Raw genomic sequence first — 27,945 nt, forward strand, 5'->3', positions numbered from 1 at the left:
TGTGCATCGAGCAACCTGTTTGTCTGGCATACAGCTGGAGAGTCACCCTTGGCACTGTGTCGCACTGGTGCTGTGAGAGAGTGGGCTGAGCACACACGTGATGACACGCGCGTTACTGGGGCTGAGGTGGAGCGGTGGCAGACAAAGGGAAGTAAATTGCTCTGCAACCAAGAATGGGAAGTTTTTTCCAAGCTGGTACACACAGGAGCTGTCTGCAGGAACTTTCACCGTGAGCTGCTGTGTGAATACAAAAAGTCAGTGGAGTGGTGGTGCCGTTTCCTGGGGCCAGGAGACAGAGATCCCATTGGGGAGGGAGAAAGGTGCTTCTGCATCTCGAGAGGAGCACTAGCTAGGTGATTTAGTAGCCGACAGCTGAATCTTCGTGGTTAAGTTTATTAATATAGTGTACAGTGCAATGTGTGTGTATGTTAACAAGTAATATAACGTATGGAAAGACAATGGTCACAGTGTGACACGTTACAGTTGTTGTGTGACGATCCTCTAGGCATGCAAAATTGTTTTCTAAAGGCAATATCCATTTGGATTTTGTTAATTACACATTGTGAGTGTCATTAATTGGTATTTTTTGTTGTAAAGAAAGCGATTTTTGTTTTTGTTATGCTATAAGTGTGGCTAATTCGTACGTAGAAAGTTATATCTATATGTTTTAAGGTACAGAAGATTGTACTGTTATACATGCATAGGCAGTCATGTATGTAGTTGGTAGCAGTTTGTCGTAGTGACTAGTTGGTGACGCAAGTGGTCATAGACCGATGTTGTGCTGTGTGCTGTATGGTGACTTTAATTAAGTCTAAGAGCGGTCTTAGGGTCCTATGGTTAGTTACAGAAGTTATAATTTTTGTTTTTGCTGTCCATGGCCAAGGACCATATACTGTAATTATTATTGTTGTTGCCCAATTCTGTGTACTGTGGCAAAAATTATCTTAATTTTGTTTCACTGATTTTTTTCAGTTTTTTGAAGAAATTTTAATTGTTTCCTTCTCGGTTGAGTTCTGCTTTCAGGAACGGTACTGGGCTTCAAATTAAGTTCTAATGTAAAGAAGATTTTATGTTCAATAAAATAAGTTTTAAATTTATCTGACATCTGCACAACACCCAGTCTGAGCCCCACTCCATCCAAATCCTATGCTACAGTTAGTAACAGAACATGGTTGCTTAATTGTTTATTAAGCAATAGGTCGAATTAACTATACTGTGCCAATGAGGAAGTGAGGAGATTGGCATATTATCTGTTGCCAACATGAGTGAACGAATTGAAATGTCTAATATAAGGAAGATATTGCAACAAGGAGTTATTTGCCATTCTGCACCACCTTATTAATCTCCCGTATTTATTGTGCCTAAACTGCCTGGAAAATTGAAACCCATAGTTGATTAGTGAGAACTTAATAACTAGGTAGTCCACTGCATCAGTCCGTTGCCGGACTTGCATACCGGTTTTGGATGGTTAACAGATGCCTTTTTTTTTACCTCATTGGTTCTACGAGACATACTACCAATTCCTCCCGGCCGGGGTGACCTGAGATGTTAAGTCCCATAGTGCTCAGAGCCATTTGAACCATTTTGAACCAATTCCATTGGATGAAGAATCAAAACGTGCCACATTTGCCATCAACTATAGTTTGTTTCAGTTTAATACCCTGTCTTTTGAAGTCGCCATTGGCACAAGGTTGTTACTGATGCTCTTTGATACGTTGTTTCTGAAATCAAGTTCAAATTCATGTTCTACCATTATGTGGACGATGTGATTTTCAGTAAAAATTGGCAGGAGCATATGGAAGACTTGAGGAAAGTATTCAAACCTTTAGAAAGATAGAATGCACAGGCAAACCTAAAATGATGAGGGTTTGGCTCCCTCACATGTCGTTTTTATAGCATGTTGCGTCACTGAGGGGAAATCAGAACTGATCTTGAATGTAGCAAGGCCATGAGAGAATACACCTGTATTACTTCAAAAGTACCCAGAAAGAAATGGGATCGAGCATGTCCTTGCAGACGGCTTGAGCCACATGCTTCACTGGCGAACAGGTCAGGGTAGTAAAATACAGGGAGTGGGTCATATTTTGGGGGAATTACTGCTTTTTTAATATAACTGCCAAGGATTAGGAAGAGGATGAGTCTTTGAGAGCAAGTGAACAGAAAGAGGAGAAGTGATTCTGTAAGGAATGGTATCCTGTTTGAAATACTTGGCGTAGTACTCAGCCCAGGACAGTGGTACCTCCGCGAGTTGTACCTATCTTACTTGCCTATTTTCACCAATTTCCAGTGACAGGGCGATTTTCAAAACATATACCATAATACACAAAGAGATCACATGGAAGAGTGTGGATGGAAATATTAGGACTGTGTTCTGAAAGTGCAAAACCTGTTCTATTAGCAAGTTGACAAGGGATATTAAACATTATATATTGGCTTCTTAACCTGTAGAACGTCAGATGGAGAAGTTTTATGTCGATTTTGCGGATCAGTTTCCCAGATAACAGGAGGAACACAAGTCGCTCTGCCTATGTGTGGATACCTTTTCAAGGTTTTCTTGGTTGTTTCCTATTAGATCGTCGACCACACAATTTGTGATGTACTGGTTGGAAGAGAGTTTTCGATACCTTTGGTCCTTGCCGAGTCTTACTTTATGATCATGCCGTGGTATTTGCCTCCAAAACCTTCAAGGAGTTGGTGTAGGCTTGGGAATCAGGCATTCTTTTACTGTAATGTGTCACCCAAACCCTCTTTCGCGGAGAGAGTAAGCCATAACTTAAAAACAGCCTTGACTGCTTATCACCGCTCCAGCCACGCTATGGGGAACACTACCTATGTGCTATAGTGAGCGACGTCCACATTTTTGTGGTTAAATAATCCAGTGTACGCTACAGTGCACAATGCAAGTGATACAATGGGCGTATTGATTAACAAATAATTTTACGTACAGAAAATGAATGGTTATAGTGCCACATATTACGGTTCTTGAGTGACGGCACACTGAGCATGCGAATGTGTTCTCTAAAGGTGACAGTCATTGTAATTTTGTTAATTACCCATCATGAGTGTCAGTCATTTGTATGTTTTATTCTAAAGAAGGTGATGCTGCTTCTATTACATTGTGAAGGTCATTGATTTGGTTTATGCCATTTTTACGAAAGAGGTTATCTTGTTACTTCGCTCTGTGATATGTTTTATAATGCAGGAAATTGTACTGAGGAATGAATCTGCTTATGTAGTCATAAAGGTAGTTGGTAGAGTGTTTCATACTGACTTGTCGGTGATGGAAGTAGCTGTAGAACAGTATTTAGCTGTATGTTATGTGGGTGATCTGTATTAGACTGAGAATCGTCTTAATGTTCTATGCCTAATTTCAGAAGCTATAATTCCTACAACTCTTTCCTCACAGTGGACAAGGACCATGTATTGTAATTACTATTGTAGTTTCATTATAATGAGCTGGGCAAAGTTGATTTTAATTCTGTTTAGTTACATTGAAGTCATTGTAATAATTATTCTCGTATTTGAGCCCCGCTTTCAAGAAATATACTGGGCTGAAAATTAAGTTCTTTTTAATTGTTAGTGTTTGATTGTCCAGGAGATTTTACTTGTGATAAATTCGTTGTTAAACTGAGTCTATGCCTGGAAAACCAGCAGATGGAGTCCTGTAATGTTAGAAGCAACATTTCACATGTACATATTGTTTACTGCCGGTGAGATTGGATCTGAATCATTTTCTGGCCGTTGCAAAGGACGGCTGAAATAAGCAGAGGGGAGCTCGGTAGCGAACCGTAACGAGAGCTTGGGTAGTAGCAGTCAGCAGTCTGGAATTCGCAGCTCGTTAAGAGCCCCCAGCGTGCTTAAGCTCGCGAGCAAAACGGTGAGAGAATGTTACCCCCGATATGCGAATATTTAAAATGTTCACAAAAACAGTAAAAATATTTCCGGACTAACTACAGCAATTATAATTACACTGTTGAACTTGCAATAAAAGGATGAGTCCAATAAAGTGTTCACTACTCACGGAAATACCAATATAAGGGATGTTATTAATGCATATACAGGGTGAATCACCCAAAACAGCCGGCCGAAGTGGCCGTGCGGTTAAAGGCGCTGCAGTCTGGAACCGCAAGACCGCTACGGTCGCAGGTTCGAATCCTGCCTCGGGCATGGACGTTTGTGATGTCCTTAGGTTAGTTAGGTTTAACTAGTTCTAAGTTCTAGGGGACTAATGACCTCAGCAGTTGAGTCCCATAGTGCTCAGAGCCATTTGACCCATCACCCAAAACTTGAACCGCAAATATTGCGTAAGTGGAAAGTGCTATTGAAGTGTGGTTTCCACAGAATGGATTGGTAGTCAATCGACAGATTGTAATAATAGTTAAAAAGCGTATTTTTTGTGCAAACATACAGTTCTTTAAAGGGAGCAATACCCATCGACATTAAAAAAATGAAAAATATGGTAAACTATAATGCCGGTGGTGTTTGTTGCAGGATTCTTGTATGAATCGTTTACAAGGTATCGTATTTTGTGAAGTTGCCACACTGAGACTTGTACAATGCCTGTGGTAGTACACACTAAAGAGCAACACAGGTGCACACAATAGTTACTGGAATTCTGACCAGTAGCGAGACAACTGACCATCACGGGTTGTGTTCAAAAAGACAGCAGAAATATATGCTTCATGCCTGATATGGAATGAGCGCTGCGCACCTGCTAGGGTTTCAGCAAAGATATCTGAGAAGGCTGCAGTAACACGTCCTTGCATATCACTGCGTGTAGTTGGTATGTTCTTGTAGATAGCGTTTTTCAGATTTCCCCACAGCGAAAAGTTTACAGGTGCCAAATCTGGGGGCACCAAATCTGGGGAATGGAATAGCCAACGTACACATCCTCTGCGTAGAGTCGAACAATCTGGAAACAGTTAGTGATGACATGCTGTAGCACTTTGTGCACTGTGGGGTTGACAGCCATCATGTTGCTACCACAGGTTCTACATAGTTTGCACAGGACTGCCTAACAGCATCTGCGGAATATGGTCTTTTAGAAAGTTGCGATACTTGTGCGCGTTCAGGGCCCATGAGCTGATGGTTCACTATCCCACACCACACATTTATACTCCATGTACGCTGACGTTCGACCTGTCGAGGGCAACGTGGATTATTAACAGGATAATAGTGCATATTTCGGTAGTCTACTTGGCCATGATTCGTAAATGTGGCATCTTCAGTAAACAAGATTCATAATACATTTGGAGCATCCTGTCGTAATGCCCATTCTCATTAATTGTTTCCATGCAGCTCTTGATGAAGTGTCGTAGGGATGGAAACTATCTCGATGGACAATGCGACTCATGCCACATTCTTACGCAATTGCGTGGAAGCTAACGTGTGTAACTGCAATAGTAGTAAGAACATTAATTTCCCTCTCTTCTGTCACCGCTTGTTTCCTTCTGTCGCGTTATCTAGGTGTTACACTACCACTTTCACATAAATGTCTGAAGAGGTTGGTAAATAACTGCCGATATGGTTGACGTCTATTGGAATATCTTCACGTGTAAATTATCAAGAACAAATTACATTCCTCCTGTTCTCTCCATACAGCATCATGAGCACGTCGGCTTTTTCTGCGTTGGTAAATCCTATTGGCCACTCTTGACATACTGTTTGGACTGTCACACGCTAACTGATTAGCAAGTCACACCACACTCAAGGAACACACAAGCACACTGCAAGCAAACATAAGAACATTGTACCTAGCAGCTATGTAGGTAGAATGGCACAAGCAGGAGTCAGTGTGGAAACTTCTCAAAATACGATAGCTATTAAAGAACTCACGTAACAAACACAACTGATATTCTGATTTAACCCTACATTTCGTCTGTTAACACCAGTAGGCACTGCTCCATTTCAAAAAGTGTATGTTTCCATAACAATACACCTTATCAAATCTGTTGACTGGTTAATAATATGAACCCCTTACTACCACTCCAGTTTATGAAAACCACTCATCAATAGCACTTTCTGTTTCTGCAATATTTGTGGTGTAAGTTTTAGGTGATCCACCTTGTATACTTTAATTGTTTAGATTAAAACTATTCACAATTACACACACTTTTCATAAGAAAATAACATGCCTTCTAAAAGAGAATGACGACAGGTACAGAATGCCCCAATGTGACATATTTTTCAAGAAAAGAGGAATTGGTTATAAATAAAATATCATATAACTGTTAAGGAGTACCGAAAAAGGAAGTTCTCGACAGCTACACGAAAGAATAGCCTCTACATAAATTATTGACACCATTAGCTTTTATTGTTTGTCTATTAATAAGAAAATTTGGTAACATTGTAAGAATGTTAGTTGGCCGGTGTTGTACTGCAGGGTGATGACGTAGTAAGTTGCGAGCATCACTAGGTTTCGATTTGTAGTATCAAAAACTTATCTAAAATGTATTTTCAACTATGCATAAGTTTAGTATGTATATTAAAGGGATGCAAAAGAATTATACAATATATCTTGTTTGTCTAATGTGACATAAATAATTTCAGTGGTGCCTTAGAAGTTAAGACCTGACATGACTACAGTGATAGTCTTGTGACAGAGTTGAGAGTGGAACGAGCAGAGCATGTTAGAGGTTTCTCCGTGGCTGTCCTTGGTCTGGGTAAGAGCTCATGTAGCCTAAAAGCTGCTTATGATAACGCCATGTGCTCATAGTTGGACTTAATCATTTATATGTGTTGGTGAACACATCTTAACATTTCTATCTCATATTTCTTCAACGTATATCCATAATGCCAAACTACAAGATGCATGGCAGAAATATCTTAAATAGTCATTCCAACAGCTGTTGGTTTTCTGTAATCTACCTCAGTCAACAGCAATTACATTTTCCATTAATATGACAATGCTTTCGAAACTGATTCTTCAGATTTAAAGCACGAACACCATATCAATCCTCCCATCTCGTTAGTAGCTTCACATGTCTCATTTTTCACAACTTTTGCATAGTTTTACCACAACATCATTAGTCACTAATTTCAGATCATTGTTTTCAGTTCCTTGCAGACCTTGCAGAATCTCCACGAAGGGAAAACGGGCAAAAATTGAGATCTAAGTAGATTCCTTCTCAACTAAAATTAAAACATTTTATTCTCTACCAGCAGTAACAAATGTTCTTTATTTGTTTTAATTTGTAACACCCCACCCGTCACCTATCTGGTTTTGGTGTGTGTTCAACCCAGGTAATTGACTAACAGATCAACAGAGAGTGCAAAAGTGCCGCAATGTCGGATAACGCAAAGAAACTGCGATGGCAGTGTTGCATTAATTGATTCAGAATTGATCCCTTTTAATTAAAAAGGGGTGCACATTGACGTTATATTCAGCTATTGAACACCAGATGCAAATGTTGAACATAATATTAATTAAGAAAGTGACTTGGGATTTCAACTGCTTGATTGAAAACAGATGCAGTCGATTAGCACAGATTTATTTTAACTCACGACCTTCAATCATCACATTACATGACTCTCCTAACAGGCAGTGGTAATAAATTGCGTTTGTGTGGAGTAAAGCGCGATTAATCAAAAGTAATTCCTATCGACTGACCTAGGCGTAATGCGAAGTGCGAGAAGAATTCTACGATACACGGCCCATGAAACCCTCGTGGAAACTTTGCCGACGTGATCCAACAAATTAATCAGTGGCCAGAGCGGGCGCAATATCGCCGAATTCAGCGTGGTGGAGCGGTGTGGACGTCGGCCGACCTCATGGTGCTGCAAGGCTGCACTCGTCTATTCACTCCTAGCTATCTTACTCAGTACATAGCTGAAACAAAACTTTCTATCTCCAAGCTCAATCGTTCCATTTGCTAAGTCCTAAATTGCAGACATGCTCACTCTTTGTCAGGCAAGCTGAGTAAAGAACGCCACATCCGCACTCTAGGCAAACTGGGAATGGAAGACTTCTACGGGGACTTCTCCCAGTTCGCTCTTTGCCTCGGTTTCCCCTCCAGCAAAATCACTTACTCCAATTGCAGCGCAAGTCGCGTTAATTATGCGTCGCTTCCCAGCGCCGACCAATGCCTGCTCTGGGAAGTGAACAAATTCCCCCAAAATTTCCCTTCCTCTCAACTTCTGCTATTTAGCTCCTCCCAGGCCACACATCAAGGTTAGCGTCTGCAGAAAACACCAATTTTTCCGGAATTCTGACTCCCAGGAGAGTACTTCAAATCCCTTGGTCCTATGTTCCCATCAGAGGCCGTCGTATTACGTTCTGTTGCTCTTCACCTGATTTACTTCAGACTCTGCAGACCGTGAATTCAGTGTGAAGTTGCTATAGTCACGAACACGCATATTTTGGCCTCTGTTGACTGCTCCACCGTAGCTTTGCATGGCTTTCTCTCATATTTCACTGAAAACGGGACGACGGACATTTATCAACAGGCATACAAGTTCTCCGTCTGCTTCCCAGTACACCAGCATGGGGTCAACCACGCTCACTGTCACTCATCTTAAGGCAGCTGGAGGCTGCGCCCCGTTACCACTTTCTCAGAGCTTGAGCCGCCCTAAGCTGCCTATTGTCGCTTCCCTTTGCCACTCCCCAGCCGGCCACGGTCACTCGAATACTTCCCTGGGATGAACTAGCCTCCAGTAAATCGACGCGTTTCCACAAAGTTTTCATGTTGTGTGAATTACTTTAAAACCATCACCTGACATTAATTATACCAATACGTCCATACTATACCTTCTACAAGATGCATTGTGCCTTGTCAGTCATTTTTGTTCAGCCCCACTGTTCGCTCAACGTGAGTTAGGTAATCTTTAATGACTTCATGTAAGGGGCACAGTTCTTGCCATCTTACAAATTAACCTAATCTAAGCCTATATAGTTCCTCAAACTCCCGGTAGCTATCAACTCCTACACCTGATAATGGGCCAATTGTGATTAATTACCTAAAGCTGTAACACTCCCCTATAAAAATTGGAAAGAACCGCTCAGTACTACTTGCTCATGCGTGGATATGGAGTTAAACATTCTTGCAACATTTCTCTAATTTCTGTAAAGTTCTCGATCAACGTGATTCACTAACTCCCGACTACAGTAATGTGAAACGTCAACTGCGTCAACTGCGCCACAAGAGCTTATGACTCATCTGATACACCTCGAATACATCATCTGACACTTAAATTTCACAAGGTCCAAGCAACTCCAGGTATTCTTTATGTATAAAGGCCTGACATGTAGACAGACACTTGACTCAGAAATAAGTTTTCTCACTTTTTACTACTCCTCACCAAACCCCCACCCCGTTTCTCCTTTTAGGAGTATTACTCTGAATATCGCTGCCTCCTCTGAGGACTCCACGGCTATTTCTAATTTAATAGCGTGGACAAATAACACGTTATCTTTTAGGAGTTTTCCACACATGGAGCACTTCATTCAGCGAGCACTGACTGTGTTAGGAAAAACCAATTCATTAGAAACAGTCCGGCATATAAAGTAGAATGACGCTCACAGAAACTCCTCCCGACGCTGGCTCTTGCATATTTAGCAGACGTGAGTGCACTGCACAGCCTTCAATTTGGATATACTAAAAATATTTCAAATACCTACCCAAATTACAATCCGAATCGGTTGATTACACCTTCGAACCCTCCTATCAACAGGTTTGGAAATGATAAATTGATCTTCACCTTCGTGAGGCGACAGTTTGAGGGATGTCCTTTATAATCTCTCATCTCCCATGTACTCTGTTTCTATGCAGCTTTCTCTCGAGACACTTTCTTTGCTATTATATGTGAGACACACTGATCGACTTCTGCATATCCACGGCTGATCGGCTGCACAAATGTATCTGTCTGAGGTCTTTGAGGCGAGAGTAACTTCAACTTCTGTCTAGCGAGGTCATGGTCGTCACATGTGGCTCGCTTGTCTTGAAGGAAAATAAGACGTTTTGCTTCAGTCTGTTTCGCTAGGGTTGCTCTGTAGTGAAGGTGTGGTTTGCTCGAATGTGACATGATGCGGTAATGAGCCTGGTTGCATTAACATCTGCTGAGACAAAAGGAGGAAGCCATCTATAAAACCGCAGTGGGTTTGTATTGGCTAGGTGATAATAACAAGCACATACAGTTGACCTCTAAGCAACTATTCTGCAACGCCTGCCGAGTTGTATTGGAATAGTGTACTGCTCATCCAAGGTTATCGCATGAGCAGCAGAGTGACACTTGCGGTTACGATCAATGTGGGGCAATTCCGTCATGTGTACGCAGTGTTTCTGATTCGTGATCGGGTTTAGCAAGCTGGTATTTCATTCACCAAAAGCGTTTGCATCTTACATGCTTTTTCACATCTACTTTATGGAATAAGTCTTTGCATCACGATGCTGAGGGCTACATAAATCGTGCAACATTTATCTCTTTGCTTTCTGTAGAATTCTTGTGCTTTTTGGGATCAGCAGACTTTATAATATCGGTATCCGCAGCTGAAGATATGCATTCTTAAAAAATAAAGGATAAACATCTGTTATATGATCCTTTATAGTACCACCGCTTTCACAACGTTACAGTTGTATCTATAGCTACATCTAAATAAAGAAGAGTTGGACATGACGGAATCAAAAATTATAAAACATTATGAAATTATTTTGAAAATTTACAATGGCAGTAATCTAGGGAGAAGAATATACCACATACAAAGGACGTAACTGACAGAAGAAAATCTAAATATAGTAGTCGACTGAGTTATTTTCAGTCATTTATAGGTCAAAGTTGAGCCAATTGGATGTCCCATCATTCACAGCAAAATTGCAGTAACTCGTCACAATAGTGAGAACAGTCAAAACAGGCGGAATGAAGAAGATGAGCAATGAAATTGTAAAACGAGAAAAAAAGGGGGCTTATAGATGGGGGCGATGGACTGTTCTCACCAACAAACATCAGACCCATTCCGTGAAGACTTTAAAATAACAGGTCTTATTTTGCACCTTTTTACTGTTACTTTATTCATTCTGCTTTTATTCTGCTGCCCCCTATTGGTGTTTTCCACGATGTCCTGTCTTTTATCACGATTTGTGTTTAACTTCGGTTTCAACAATAAGTCCCCCTTTTTTGTAGTTTTACAATTTTATAGCTCCTTTTATAGCTGATTTCGTTCTATGGCCATCTTCTTCATTCCGCCTGTTTTGACTTTCGTCACTACTGTGACCTATTATTACAGGCTGACTGGGAATGATGGGACTTCCAATGCACTCAAATTTTGACTGTAAATCTTCTGACAGAGTTTACCAGGGGAACATTCACACATGTGCTGATCTGAAGCGCAGCGTATCAAGAGAGGTAGCCAGCATACCTATGGACATGCTTCGTTCTGCTGAACCGAGTGGAATCCTGCACTTTCAGAATCTTCTTGAAACTGATGGTCGCCGTATTGAGCCCATTTTGAAGCAGTAATGGTACCGGTATATAATGGTATGATATACCGTAGCAGCACATTAAAAGTGTTTCAGCTGAATTGATTCTGCATCATTTCTCTTCCCCATGTACTTGACATTAATGCTACCAAGGCTGTTACTCGTCCGGTAATTAGTTTCCGTGTTATAACGTGTTAAACAGGGAAAGTTAAATTATAACCACCCGATATTTAAGGATAAGATATTTAAGGAAAATCAAACAGACTTAACATTGTTTTCGACAAAGCCATAGCTGTAGGAAAGGCTGTGTTAGATATTTCCAAGGCACTTCTTGGAGATTTGAATTATAGGCATATGTTGTAGAAATTTGAGACAAAAAACGTTAAAACATGTTACACCGACACAGAAAACTTTATATATCATGTAATTACCTTAGAAATTAATGATGTCATTAAAGTGATGTGCATAGAATGTTTGACACTGTGGCGATCCTGAAAATAATATTTCATACGTCTATAGTAACAGAACGGATATACTGAAAGATTAATGTTTGGGTGACATTATTACAGAATTCATTGGTCAGAAAACAAAAATCATCCATCCCAAAGAAACAAAGTGAGTAACGCACAAAGCAAAAGACGTTGCATTGACTGATTGTTACGTCGGTTCTTGGTTGAATATTTTATACACTGTGAATAAAACATAATATGGCGTAATATTCTACATTATTTATTATTTGTTACAAGAACCGGTTTTCCGCAGTTACGACATCATCAGGTACAAAGATAAGAATGTGGTGCAGAGAAATTTTGTTGGATCAAAGATTTTAAACTAGTGCATGTACAGAGTATCTCTCTTTCCAGAGATAAAAAATGTAATGTTAGAATTAGGAATAAAACAAGAGGGATTATTTAAGTGTAAATGTTATTTAAGATTATTTAACTGAAATAAATCATGTGACAAATTAACTAATGAACTATAGACAAATTACAACAGTTGTACACAGAAGAAAATAATTTAACAGAAGCTTTGGTGACATATTACCAAGATGTGTCTGACAAAATAATCTTGTCTAAATAGGTCCTAAGCTACAAACAGATTAGACATAACAGTCATATTAAGCACGTGAGTGAAGCAGGTGTGATTATATGAATTAAATTTTTTTTTACACAAGACAAAAATTATAGTACCTAAAATAAAGAAAACTGAGCTTTTCAGTAAGATGAGCAATTTACAACAGGGCCTGGATGGGATTATGAGTAGTATCTGCAGTTACAATTGCCAAGTACTGTTTGGTCATTCAGTGCTAAGCCTGGGTCGATAGAGACATGTTTATTAATTTCCATTATTTCTAGACAGCTCTTCCTTCCTCTATGTATGTGATATAATACTACACGCTTCACCTTCTAACTATGGCCTTCTTTAAATAGATGGTCTGCAAAAGTAGTCTCCTTTTCTAAGATTCCAACTTCTTGTTCCTTCCAACGGATACATACTGCCCTGCCAGACTGGTCAGTATAGAATTCGGCACAATTGCATGTAATTTTATATATTGCACTCTTTAATAAAGCTAGTGTGCAGTCTTTACCATTAGCAAAAAAGTGTCCAACAGTGTTGGGCACATAAAATGATATTTTTACGTTCCTGGATTAAAGCTTTCTGTCTGCATCCAGTGAGACTTTTCCTCGGTATGGAATTGAGCACCATTTATTGCATTCTTGAGGTGATGGGTCAAGGACACGGTATAGAAGAGAGTACACCTGTTGTTTCTGATTTTTGTGCACTATGGAATCCACTAAGGTAGGAGGATAGCCAGTCTTTAATGCTGTTTGTCTGATTGTATTTAATTCCATTTGGAAGTTGTCTTCACTTATGGGGATAGATATTAGGCGATGTATAATAGAATGAAAGGCAGCATGTTTATGGGTGACTGGGTGTTGAGAACCGGCCAGTATTACTATATCTGTGGTGATAGGTTTCCTGGAGATCTTGAAAGTATGAATATGGTCATTGATGCCTATGGTTGGATTTAGACAATTTATGTAGTTAGCCCCAAACTCTATTGTGAATTTTATACTGTTGTCTTCAGAATTTAGTTGCTTGAGGAAGTTTTTTAAATTGTCTGGTGGTTCATGTCCATGAGCACAACACATCATCTACACATCTAAAACAGTACCAAACCTTGGAAGAAAGTGTATTACTTTCCAAAAACTGTGTTTCATGATTTCAGCAAGGACTGGATTGAGGAGGGGATCCCATAGCTAGGCTATCCAACTGTTTGTGTATCTTGTCACTGAAACGGTAATACATTTATATTAGACAAGTTTCTGTATCTAACCTTATGTCATCTGTGACAACTGTGTTACTTCGTGATTTATCTAGTAAGTCTGTGAGAATGTTAGGCACTCCTGAACAGGTATATTAGTGAATAAGTTGCTAACATCAAAAGAACCAGCTCGGTACTAGCGGTATTTGCATCTCTTTTATCTTGTTCACAGAGACAACTGAATTAAGGATACAATGACTAGGACTGAACTTGGTTTTGGTCTTGATAAGGTCATTTAACACTAGCTAATTTGTAACGTGGTGCTGAGACTGAAGATAGCAAAGGACGCATTAGGGAGTTAGAGGGCCATAAAGTCTGGGTGCTGGAGGATTTATAATTGTGGGGAAGTAGGTGTCGGAGTCTGATATTATATTTTTACACAGTTTGATAACACTATTAACTTTAACGTTATAGGATTGTTTGGGGTCTTAATGTATATGGTGGAAGTTTGTGGCATTTAGGAAATCTTCTACTTTGTTGCCATAGTCACATTTGTTCACTAAGACAACAGCATTTCCTTTGTCTGATCGGACTGCTAAAACATCACTGTCAATCATTTTCTTCTTGAAAATGTTTACTACTTGTTGCTCTTTAGGTTGTGGGGCATTATAAACGAGGTTACGAGTAGATACTTCCAGTTCATGGGCTACGAGATGTTTAGTGGAGATGTCCTCACCTAATGCACATTCTGAGTATATTTTTATTATTTCCAGTTGTTTTTCGCAGACTTTTTGTGGTGGAGCATATTTGGAGCCTGTACTCAGTATACTGAGTTCTTCGTCCGAAAGATTATTTACGCGATCTAAAAACTTAAACTTCTGAATTGTTTTTGAAAATTGTTTACCACTGAATGGTTTACTAACTTTAGCCTTCTGTTGTCCACCGTATTATTTTCTTGTGTCACTTCACTGTCCGATGTACTGAAAACAGCTACGTGTAAAATGGCCGAATTACGTTTGTGCGTTAATTTCAGGTGTGTACATGGGTGATCACGAATGTTGTGCCACGATTTCATTTCTTCTTTGGTCCTTGTTTTTTGTGCGTCGTCTACTGCCTTTTTAGAAGCAGTAGTCTTCGATTTTAGTCTTACACACGCACCTCTACTGCGTTTTCTGTTGAAATTAGACTGAAAGAGACGGGGAGTAAGATTTTTTTTTCTTAGGCAGGGAAGTTTCTTATTGTCGTGACAGGACGCTGTCGTGCGGAACTGCAGCAGGACAAAAATTTTGTCAGGTTGGCCGTAATTCAGAAACACCTGAAGCTGAGAGTTGGTGGAGTCAACTACTAATGTTTGCTGAATAGGAAAGTCCTGTATTTACTACTAATTCTGTCAAGTTTAGTGTTCTTTGCAGTTCCCTTGATTGTTGAACAAACACTTTCTATACATCCATTATGCAAGATTTTATTCATATTTTTTGTGATGTGACAGTAACTGTACATTAAATAAGTCAATCCATTTGCATGGCAAAGGATACTTCCCATTGTACCATTTATTAGGGCTTCTGTCTATTTCATTCGAGTACGGGGCTGCGACAAAACAGACTTAGATGCATCTGATTCCGTTGAAATTAGTTTGCTCTTATCCTTCCAGCCTCTATGCGAGTGACAGGTGTGTTGTAGTACATTCATAAGTACCTTACTTAGAGTTTCTTCTTGAAAGTTTTAGAGTAGGCTTCCGCGGAATAACTGGCGTCTATCTTTTGGTGTCTTCCCCTTCAGATTTTCAGCATTCCGGTGACACTGTGTCATGGGTTAAACAAACCTGTGACAATCCGTGCTGTCCTTCTTTGTATAAGTGCAGTATCCCTTGTTAGCGCTATCTGATACGGTTTACCCACGTTTGAGAAGTATTCTAGGATGGGTCACCCAAGTGTTTTCTAAGCAATCTGCTTTGTACAATAACTGCATTTTGCCAGTATCCTACTAATGAACTGCTGCCTCCATCAGCTTTATATATGGCTGAGCCTATGTGCTCTTTCCATTTCATATCCCCACAAGTTGTTATTCGCAGGTATTTGTATGAACTGACTGATTCCACTTGTGACTCATCCATTTGTTCGCTGTATAGAATTAACATAACGCAGCCAGTAGTAATATTTGATGGAGTTAGAGAGGAACGGTAACTAACATACATTGGCACACCAAAGTGATTACGAAATGTCCTATGTGCCGCAACGATTCATTCTACGCAACTGGCCATTAAAATTGCTACACCAAGAAGAAATGCAGATGATAAACGGGTATTCATTGGACAATTATATTATACTAGAACTGACATGTGATTACATTTTCACGAAATTTGGGTGCATAGATCCTGAGAAATCAGTACCCAGAACAACCACCTCTGGCCGTAATAGCGGCCTTGATAAGCCTGGGCATTGAGTCAAACAGAGCTTGGATGGCGTGTACAGGTACAGCTGCCCATGCAGCTTCAACACGATACCACAGTTCATCAGGAGTAGTGACTGGCGTATTGTGACGAGCCAGTTGCTCGGCCCCCATTGACCAGACGTTTTCAGTTGGGGAGAGATCTGGAGAATGTGCTGGCCAGGACAGCAGTCGAACTTTTTCTGTATCCAGAAAGGCCCGTACAGGACCAGCAACATGCGGTCGTGCATTATCCTGCTGAAATGTAGGGTTTCGCAGGGATAGAATCAAGGGTAGAGCCACGAGTCGTAACACATCTGAAATGTAATGTCCACTGTTCAAAGTGCCGTCAATGCGAACAAGAGGTGACCGAGACCTGTAACCAATGGCACCCCATACCATCACTACGGGTGGTACGCCAGTATGGCGATGACGAATACACGCTTCCAATGTGCGTTCACCGCGATGTCGCCAAACACGGATGCGACCATCATGATGCTGTAAACAGATCCTGGATTCATCCGAAAAAAATGAAGTTTTGCCATTCGTGCACCCAGGTTCGTCGTTGAGTACACCATCGCAGGCGCTCCTGTCTGTGATGCAGCGTCAAGGGTAACCGCAGCCATGGTCTCCATGCTGCTGCAAACGCCGTCGAATTATTCGTGCAGATGGTTGTAGTCTTGCAAACGTCCCCATCTGCTGACTCAGGGATCTAGACGTGGCTGCACGGTCCGTTACAGCCATGCGGATAAGATGCTAGTGATACGAGGCCGTTGGGATCCAGCACGGCGTTCCGTATTACCCTCCTGAACCCACCGATTCCATATTCTGCTAACAGTCATTGGATCTCGACCAACGCGAGTAGCAATGTCGCGATACGATAAATCGCAATCGCGATAGACTATAATCCGACCTTTATCAAAGTCGGAAACGTGATGGTACGCATTTCTGCTCCTCACACGAGGCGTCACAACAACGTTTCGCCAGGCAACGCCGGTCAATTGCTGTTTGTGTATGAGAAATCGGTTGGAAACTTTCCTCATGTCAGCACGTTGTAGGTGTCGCCACCAGCGCCAACCTTGTGTGAATGCTCTGAAAAGATAATCATTTGCATATCACGGCATCTTCTTCCTGGCAGTTAAATTTCGCGTCTGTAGCACGTCATCTTCGTGGGGTAGCAATTTTAATGGTCAGTAGTGTATTATCTAATTTATCGGTTCTCAATAACTAGTGCTGAAACTATAGATTCACTGTGATAGCTGTAGTAGTCAATATTTATATGCTTTAACAATGTTTACACTCTCAGTCTTACTGTTATAGCTTTAGCAGAAACATGATCACCATTGGAATAGAAAAGAGGAAGGAGGTGGGAGGCTTAGACACCTTTGCTGCCACCTCCTCCCCTTACCGTAGCATCCTAATGGCTACTGATGACCATGCTGTAGTGCATCGCGATCTAAGGAGCAATACCCACATTACACTGCAAAATCACTTACCACATTCACACGAATCATACACACATGTAACTTAGCACGCTGAGGAGAGGAAGGCCTTACTTCAGTCAACCAGGGTGTCTCACGAACATGCACAAAACGATCACAGTGAGTCGGCAAGCAGGATACTGACTCGTCATTCTCAGTGAGGGGGAGTTCCTTGACGAGGCCGCTAATCCCACGCAGCTCCACGGAGAGGTGGCCCCAGTGCGACGTGTTGTGTATGTCCGCCGGGAAGATCCTCACGGCGTACGGGTGTTCTGCACAACAAGAAGACGCTTGGATGAGCGAATGCGTATTTCGCCACTGGTAGCAGTTACTTCTGTAAAATATCTGGGAGTATGCGTACGGGACGATTTGAAGTGCAACGATCACATAAAATTAATTGTTGGTAAGGCGGGTGCCAGGTTGAGATTCATTGGAAGAGTCCATAGAAAATGTAGTCCATCAATAAAGAAGGTGGCTTACAAAACACTCGTTCAACCTGTACTTGAGTATTGCTCATCAGTGTGGGATCCGTACCAGGTCGGGTTGACAGAGGAGGTAGAGAAGATCCAAAGAAGAGCTGCGCGTTTCGTCACAGGATTATTTGGTAAGCGTGATAGCGTTACGGAGATGGTGCAAACTCAAGTGGCAGACTCTGCAAGTGAGGCGCTCTGCATCGTGGTGTAGCTTGCTGTCCGGGTTTCGAGAGGGTGCGTTTCTGGATGAAGTTTCGAATATATTGCTCCCCCTACTTATACCTCCCGAGGAGATCACGAATGTAAAATTAGAGAGATTCGAACGCGCACGGAGGCTTTTCGGCAGTCGTTCTTCCCGCAAACCATACGCAACTGGAACAGAAAAGGGAGGTAATGACAGTGGCACGTAAAGAGCCCTCCGCCACACAGCGCTGGGTGGCTTGCGGAGTATAAATGTAGATGTAGACGACATCAAAGTAACACCAACGAGAAGAACGAAACCACAGCCCGATTTCCGAGGAAGTTTGCTCAGCGGAAGAGACTTCATAATATCCCTAGATACGCGATTCTGAGGAAAACTTTGTGATCCGTGTTCGATACCCTATTATTAATTATACTTCTGTTTTTCATTTGGCTACCGGTGTATATAGACGATTACTCCTCGAATATTTTCTATTGTATTTCTATTGTATATTAAAATAACGGTGTCCTGGTGCATGAATTTTGAAAAGAAGAAAAGAAACAATAAATCCTTGAGACAATTACTTGAAAGTGTTTTCGGCGAAATTCCTGTAGTCCATTTTGATATATAGTTAATCACAAGCGCCAATTTTCACTGAAGTTATCCGCCGTGCGTGGATTACCGCGAAATCATTGCCAACGCATGAGATCTTCACCAGTGTTGATGACATTTGTTTCACGAGTAAGATTCATACGAAGAAATGTCACTGAGGCAAACCTGCCTTCACGTGATACTCAGGGGGTGTTCGGAATTTCTGTGTTTCGATGTTTTTCCGATCGGTATCAAATGGTTCAAATGGCTCTCAGCACTATGGGACTTAACATCTGTGGTCATCAGTCCCCTAGAACTTAGAACTACTTAAACCTAACTAACCTAAGGACATCACACACATCCATGCCCGTGGCAGGATTCGAACCTGCGACCGTAGCGGTCACGCGGTTCCAGACTGAAGCGCCTAGAACCACACGGCCACAGCGGACGCCCAATCGGTATCATTCAAGGGAATGGACTAAATCTTCCTATGGAATAAATGAAGGAATAAAATATAAGAACTAATATAAGAATTGAGATAAAAAGGTAATATAAGAACAAGAGAGTTTAAAAAGATTGTAACCCTAGAAAATATCATACCCACATATGTTACATATTAAATGTGTGACACTTATTGTGAAACCCAGTCGTAATTTTACATTTTACATAACGCCCTTCTATCCCCTAACTTGATAAGAAACATTCGTGTAATAACCTTCTATGGCCATGAGAAAATAAATCTACATCTACGTGATTACTCTGCAATTCACATTTAAGTGCTTGGCAGAGGGTTCACCGAACTACAATCATACTTTCTCTCCACCATTCCACTCCCGAACAGCGCGCGGGAAAAACGACCACCTAAACCTTTCTGTTCGAGCTCTGATTTCTCTTATTTTATTTTGATGATCATTCCTACCTATGTAGGTTGGGCTCAACAAAATATTTTCGCATTCGGAAGAGAAAGTTGGTGACTGAAATTTCGTAAATAGATCTCGCCGCGACGAAAAACGTCTTTGCTTTAATGACATCCATCCCAACTCTCGTATCATATCTGCCACAATCTCTCCCCTATTACGTGATAATACAAAACGAGCTGCCCTTTTTTGCACCCTTTCGATGTCGTCCGTCAATCCCACCTGGTAAGGATCCCACACCGCGCAGCAATATTCTAACAGAGTACGAACGAGTGTAGTGTAAGCTGTCTCTTTAGTGGACTTGTTGCATCTTTTAAGTGTCCTACTAATGAAACGCAACCTTTGGCTCGCCTTCCCCACAATATTATCTATGTGGTCTTTCCAACTGAAGTTGTTCGTAATTTTAACACCCAGGTACTTAGTTGAATTGACAGCCTTGAGAATTGTACTATTTATCGAGTAATGAAATTCCAACGGATTTCTTTTGGAACTCATGTGGATCACCTCACACTTTTCGTTATTTAGCGTCAACTGCCACCTGCCACACCATACAGCAATCTTTTCTAAATCCCTTTGCAACTGATACTGGTCTTCGGATGACCTTACTAGACGGAAAATTACAGCATCATCTGCGAACAACCTAAGAGAACTGCTCAGATTGTCACCCAGGTCATTTATATAGATCAGGAACAGCAGAGGTCCCAGGACGCTTCCGTGGGGAACACCTGATATCACTTCAGTTTTACTTGCTGATTTGCCGTCTATTACTACGAACTGCGACCTTCCTGACAGGAAATCACGAATCCAGTCGCACAACTGAGACGATACCCCATAGTCCCGCAGCTTGATTATAAGTCGCTTGTGAGGAACGGTGTCAAAAGCTTTCCGGAAATCTAGAAATACGGAATCAACTTCAGATCCCCTGTCGATAGCGGCCATTACTTCGTGCGAATAAAGAGCTAGCTGCGTTGCACAAGAACGATGTTTTCTGAAACCATGCTGATTACGTATCAGTAGATCGTTCCCTTAGAGGTGATTCATAATGTTTGAATACAGTATATGCTCCAAAACCCTACTGCAAACCGACGTCAATGATATAGGTCTGTAGTTCGATGGATTACTACTACTACCCATCTTAAACACTGGTGCGACCTGCGCAATTTTCCAATCTGTAGGTACAGATCTATCGGTGAGCGAAAGGTTGTATATGATTGCTAAGTAGGGAGCTATTGTATCAGCGTAATCTGAAAGGAACCTAATCCGTATACAATCTGGACCTGAAGACTTGCCCGTATCAAGCGATTTGAGTTGCTTCGCAACCCCTAAGATATCTACTTCTAAGAAAGTCATGCTATTAGCTGTTCGTGTTTCAAATTCTGGAATATTCCATTCGTCTTCCCTGGTGAAGGAATTTCGGAAAACTGCATTCAATAACTCCGCTTTAGCGGCACAGTCGTCGGTAACAGTACCATCGGCACTGCGCAGCGAAGGTATTGACTGCGTCTTGCCGCTTGTGTACTTTACATACGAGCAGAGTTTCTTCGGATTTTCTACCAAATTTCGGGACAATGTTTCGTTGTGGAACCTATTAAAGGCATCTCGCATTGAAGTCCGTGCCAAATTTCGCGCGTCTGTAAATTTTAGCCAATCTTCGACATTTCGCGTTCTTCTGAACTTCGCATGCTTTTTCCGTTGCCTCTGCAACAGCGTTCGGACCTGTTTTGTGTACCATGGGGGATCAGTTCCATCTCTTACCAATTTATGAGGTATAAATCTCTCAATTGCCGTTGCTACTATATCTTTGAATTTGAGCCACATCTCGTCTACATTTGCATAGTCAGCTCGGAAGGAATGGAGATTGTCTCTTTGGGAAGGCTTCTAGTGAAACAAAAATAATCTGTTTTCGAACACGGGTTGCAAAACTGAGCTGGCCACTGCGGTGCCATTCGGCCTGAGATTACTGCAAGCTAAGCGCTATCTGAATTACGTCGAAAACTATGGGGGTCGTTTTTCACAAACGGTTGAGTATCTGCGGATAAGTCGAAACATGTGTTCACTAATTTTAACTCCTCTTGCGCTGACCGAAGTTTCTGGGGAGTCGGATTGTGGCACTTGCGCGTTCTTCTAGTAAGTGGTTCTCTCTGAATTCATGTGAGATTGTTAAGTAACTGATTAGGGAAGTAGCGTGTTACAGTGAACATGAAACAAAACAACTGGGTGGAATCTTGTGCAAGCAGAATTTAAGAGCCTATTGCAATATGCTGATATCGACACAACGGATCTATACTTGGAGGGAAGGAAGGTTGGATTTGCGTCCCGTCGACATCTATGGAAACAGCGCACAAGCTCGGATTGTGTCAACGACAGGGAAGGAAATCAGCAGTGCCCTTTCAAAAGAACCCTTCCGGCGTTTGCCTGGAGCGATTTACGATAATCACGGAAAACTTAAATCTGGATGGACAAACGCGGGTTTGAACCTTCGTCCTCTGGAATGCGAGTCCAATGTGCTAATCATTGCACTATCTCGCTCAGTATCTGTATTTCGCGTTTCATGAATAGCGAAGTCTCTCAAGTAAGGAAACAAGCTTGACGAACTTCAACATATTGTACAATATTTTCTAATAATCTATGGTTTTCCCCTACAACTAGTTAATTCACCCAGCTCAGTTGCTGGAAGAAGACGACAGAGTATCGCCTCAAATAGGACCATGGCCACTAAAGCTGATGACAGCTTTACCTAACGTCAAGGTATAAACATTTTGTTTTCATGTTCACAATGTTTAGAGAGCTATATGTAGCAAATGTGAGATCACTCCTGTGAAGAGCTTTTCTGTAATTCGTCGAATATCTTAACATAAAATTTTTACACTATCTGCAGATAGAAGGTTAAAAACTGGCCCAAACATGTAATTTTAAAGGCTGAAGAAGATCCTAATATTAAAGTTGCCTTTGTACACAAATACATAGAGTTACTGTAAATTTTGTCAAAAAGTCATTGAAACTCTCAGATTGTGAAGCGTTTCAAGAAAGTCACGATCATTTGAAATAGCAGAGTGCATACAATTGTTTAGTTAGGAATAAGTAAAAAACTAAAAGACCATGTCTAGAAATCTGTAGGTATAGGAATTTTCCATGCAAGCAAAGCAGTGACTTATTTAAAAACTGAGTCCTAAATTTCCAATGGAACGGAAACCGGCAGACGTGATGTATCTGTACATACAAACAAATAATTACAATTTCAAAACAACTGGATGATTCGTCCAAGAGAAAGAGCTTCACAAATCAAGCAAGTCAGTAACGTGTTGGCCCATCTCTGGCCCTTATGCAAGCAGTTATTAAGCTTGGCATTGATCGACACGTTGTTGAATATACTAATATGGATACGCAACCGTCTAGAACGAAATTAGATTATATTAATACCTTCAGCTGTTGACAGGCGTTGATATATATCAACGGGGACAGGTGAAAATATGTGCCCCGAACGGGAATCGAACCCGGGATCTCCTGCTTACATGGCAGACGCTCTATCCAACAGAGCCACGGAGGACATAGTGCACAGTGGGAGTGGAGGGACTCTCTCGCCGACGCCTCCCGCGAGACCCACATTCTCACCTTGTATGTCCACACACTACATTCGTAGTGCCCCAGATCCTGTCCAATTGGCGGGTTAGAGGGTCAAAACTCCGAGTCTGTTGGAGGGTCCAGCCCATAATACTACGAACGTTCTATATTTGGGAGAGATCGGCAGCCCTGATGGTCAAGGTAGGGTTTTAAATGCCAAGCCGAATAACTGCTTGCATAAGGGTCAGAGATGGACCGACACATTACTGATTTCCTTAGTTTGTGAAGTTTTAGAATAAATCATCACATTTTTTTTAAACTCTGAGGATTTGTTTATCTGTACATATACACTACTGGCCATTAAATTTGCTACACCAAGAATAAACGCAGATGATAAACGGGTATTCATTGGACAAATATATTATTCTAGAACTGACATCTGATTACATTTTCACGAAATTTGGGTGCATAGATCCTGAGAAATCAATACCCAGAACAACCACCTCTGGCCGTAATAACGGCCTTGATACGCCTGGGCATTGAATCAAACAGAGCTTGGACGGCTTGTACAGCTACACCTGCCCATGCAGCTTCAACAGGATACCACAGTTCATCAAGAGTAGTGACTGGCGTATTGTTACGAGCCAGTTGCTCGGCCACCATTGACCAGACGTTTTCAATTGGTGAGAGATCTGGAGAATGTACTGGCCAGGGCATCAGTCGAACATTTTCAGTATCCAGAAAGGCCCGTACAGGACCTGCAACATGCGGTCGTGCATTATCCTACTGAAATGTAGGGTTTCGCAGGGATCGAATTATCGGTAGTGCCACGGGTCGCAACACATCTGAAATGTAACGTCCACTATTCAAAGTGACGTCAGTGCGAACAAGAGGTGACCGAGACGTGTACCCAATGTCACCCCATACCATCACGCCAGGTGATACGCCAGTATGGCGATGACGAATACACGCTTCCGATGTGCGTTAACCGCGATGTCGCCAAACCCGGATGCGGCCATCACGATGCTGTAAACAGGACCTGGATTCATCCGAAAAAATTACGTTTTGCCATTCGTGCACCCAGGTTCGTCGTTGAGTACACCATCGCAGCCGCTACTGTCTGTGATGCAGCGTCAAGGGTAACCGCAGCCATGGTCTCCGAGCTGATAGTCCATGCTGCTGCAAACGTCGTCGAACTGTTCGTGCAGATGGTTGTTATCTTGCAAACCATCTGTTGACTCAGAGATCGAGACGTGGCTACACGATCCGTTACAGCCATGCGGATAAGATGCCTGTCATCTCAACTGCTAGTGATACGAGAGCGTTGGGATCCAGCACGGCGTTCCGTATTACCCTCCTGAACCCACCGATTCCATATTCTGCTAACAGTCATTGTATGTCGACCAACGCGAGGAACAATGTCGCCATACGATAAAATGCAATTGCGAAAGGCTACAATCGGACCTTTATCAAAGTCGGAAACGTTATGGTACGTATTTCTCCTCCTTACACGAGGCATCACAACAACGTTTCACCAGGCAACGCCTCGTCAACTGCTGTTTGTGTATGAGAAATCGGTTGGAAACTTTCTTCATGTCAGCACGTTGTAGGTGTCGCCACCGGCGCCAACCTTGTGTGAATGCTCTGAAAAGCTAATCATTTGCATAACACAGCATCTTCTTCCCGTCGGTTAAATTACGAGTTTGTAGCACGTCATCTTCGTGGTGTAGCAATTTTAATGGCCAGTAGTGTACATCACATCTTCCGATTTCTGTCCCACTCTGACGATTCCTTTGTGGTGCATCGTTTATTTATTTTTTTCTCATTTAGTGTACACTGTCCGCTAGACCAAGTTCGATCCAGAGAGAAGAAGCTACGATTGAACAGCCAATCGTTATCGCTAAACAGGAGTGAGAAGTGCGTTCTCATCTCTGGTCAAATTTGGTGTAGCTTTCTTGATGTCAGAAATCGTTGGCACGCCTGAAAACAACAGGAAATGCAATATCCATTTGCCTTCAATCTACCAGTGGTCCTCCAGGACGTTTCATCTGATAAATGATGCCTCGTCGCCATTTGCCAAGGAGGGTGATCCTGCTCTTTCCTCTCAGCTTCACGATACTATTTGCCTATTCACAAACACAACCATTCCTTAGGTACAGGTGGTGCAAGTGGCTCTGAGCACTATGGGACTTAACATCTTAGGTCATCAGTCCCCTAGAACTTAGAACTACTTAAACCTAACTAACCTAAAGACATCACACACATCCATGCCCGAGGCAGGAATCGAACCTGCGACCGTAGCAGTCCCGCGGTTCCGGACTGCAGCTCCTAGAACCGCACGGCCACCGCGGCCGGCTTAGGTACAGGTAACGAAATCATCTGGATGTAAGCAGACTGCAATGCTGCTGGCTTATTTGTACTAGTCTACTACTATGTTTACGCTTCACTGTCAAATAAGTTTATTTTCACAGTGTTTATATTTTTTGTGATTTTTCCGTAATTCGCGGAAGTCACTTTTATTTTTGTTGTCTATCCAGCTGTTCCATGCAGTTGTAAACGCAGTTATTATGTCGTTCAGCACTTATAGAGGACTTTCAGATGTCACGATTGTTCCTCCACCTGCCTCATCTTTTTGTCTTTTGTCCTCGCACTCCGGCATCTCAGATACTACCTGCATCATCACAGACGGTTATGAAATACTCAGAAAGATCTAGGCGAGGTATTTTAATAAAGATTTGGGCATCTTTCATGTTATTGAACAGTTCTTGTTAGATGCAGATCTATTCGTGAAGGGTATAAGCGCAATTTTGCAACATTGGGTACACAGCGCATCGCTAAGTTCCGTCAGTAACAGTGAGGCAGGAAATCGCCAGCGATATTTTTGCACCCAAAACTATATCACATGTCTACAATAGCATGCCCTTTTTGTGACAAGGCTATGTGTGACAATGTGTTTAAGACTGCCTGCATCTGCACACTCCTCGAGCAATATCTCGGAGAGAACACTCTTGTCGTGGGAGACGTTTCTTCTGCGAATCAACGTCTGTACTTTAAAACAGCGTTCATCACCGAGAATTTCATAATAATTTTCACAAAGTTTCTTCGCCAATAATAATAACAATATATTCGGCTGAACGCAACCAAATGCCGGCCGGAGTGGCCGAGCGGTTCTAGGCGCTACAGTCCGGAACCGCGCGACCGCTGCGTCGCAGTTTCGAATCCTGCCTCGGGCATGGATGTGTGTAATGTCCTTAGGTTACATAGGTTTAAGTAGTTCTAAGTTCTAGGGGACTGATGACCTCAGACGTTAAGTCCCATAGTGCTCAGAGCCATTGAACAATTTTGAACGTAACCAATCACCATGTTTAATGTTTTGAAGTAGAAATTCCGGTGAAAATTTTGTGTACAATACTCAACAGTTCGGAGGACATTGTCAAACACAGAAAGTATTCACTTTCTATACGAGTGGCGTTAGTTCTTTCGCACACGTCCGAAAGGACTCACCGGTCATATAGATATACAGTGACGGGTAAAAAATTTCGACACCAAAAGGTAATTAATGTAGACTAATGAAATTTCGGGAATACATTTGTCTAGGTAAAATATGTAAGTGATTGACATTGCAAGCTCACAGGTTAATGTAAGCGCGGGATAAGCCGCTGCAAGTGTAAAATGCTGGTACATTAACAGGTGTAACCGCCAGAATATTGAATGCAAGCATGAAAACGTGCATGCATTGTCCACTCCGATAGTTGAGTGGTCAGTGGAACGAACTGTTACGCCAAGGGCCTCGGGCTCGATTCTCGGCTAGGTCGGTGATTTTCCTCCAGTCAGGGACTGGGTGTTGTGTTATCTTTATCATCATCATCATCTTATCCCCATCGACGCGCAGGTCGCCGAAGTGGCGTCAACTCAAAAGACTTGCACCAGGCGACCGGTCTATCCAACGGGAGCTTTAGCCACACGACATTTCCATTTCCGCGCAAGCATTGTGTTGTACGTGTGCTGGATACCAGTTTATGTTATGAACTTCCATGCCTGTTGCACTTCCTCGGTCAGTGCTAGTACGTTTAATACTGTCTGTGGGTGACGCTGAAGTTGTCGTCCGGTGATGTCCTATATGCTCTCCATTGAAGACAAATCTGGTAACAGAGCAGGCCAAGGCAACATGTCGACACTCTTAGGGCATGTTGGGTTACAGTAGCGGTATGTGGACGAGCGTTATCATGTTGGAGAACAAATCCTGGAATGCGGTTGATGAATGGCAGTACAGTAGGTCGAATCACCAGACTGAAGAACAGATTTGCAGACAGGGTGCATGGGATAACGAGGAGAGTACTCTCGCTGTCATACGAAATCGCACGCCAGACCGTAACTCCAGGAGTAGGTCCCGTGTGTCTAGCACGCAGACAAATTGGTTGCAGGCCCTCAACTTGCCCCCTTCTAACCAACACACGGCGACCACTGGCACCGAGGCACAACCAGCTTTCATCAGAAAACACAACAGACCTCCTTCCTCCCCTCTAACGGGCTGTCACTTGACACAACTTAAGTCGAAAATGACAGTGGTTTGGGATCAGTGAAACGCACGCTACAGGGCGTCAGGCTCGGAGCTGTCCTCGAAGTAACCGATTTGT

At 42.1% G+C, this 27,945-nt stretch overlaps 1 protein-coding gene across 1 annotated transcript in view; it reads right to left on the reverse strand.

Annotated features, from left to right (window-relative positions):
- LOC126263161 (pancreatic triacylglycerol lipase-like) overlaps positions 1 to 27,945 on the reverse strand; it is a 268,537-nt gene that overhangs the window by 48,807 nt on the left and 191,785 nt on the right. Inside the window, exon 9 of the mRNA XM_049960238.1 lies at positions 17,731 to 17,857. Coding sequence (XP_049816195.1) covers positions 17,731 to 17,857 — 127 coding nt within the window. The remainder of the gene's footprint in view (positions 1 to 17,730; positions 17,858 to 27,945) is intronic.

The sequence above is a fragment of the Schistocerca nitens genome, chromosome 1, assembly GCF_023898315.1.
Source record: "Schistocerca nitens isolate TAMUIC-IGC-003100 chromosome 1, iqSchNite1.1, whole genome shotgun sequence".
NCBI lineage: Eukaryota > Metazoa > Arthropoda > Insecta > Orthoptera > Acrididae > Schistocerca > Schistocerca nitens.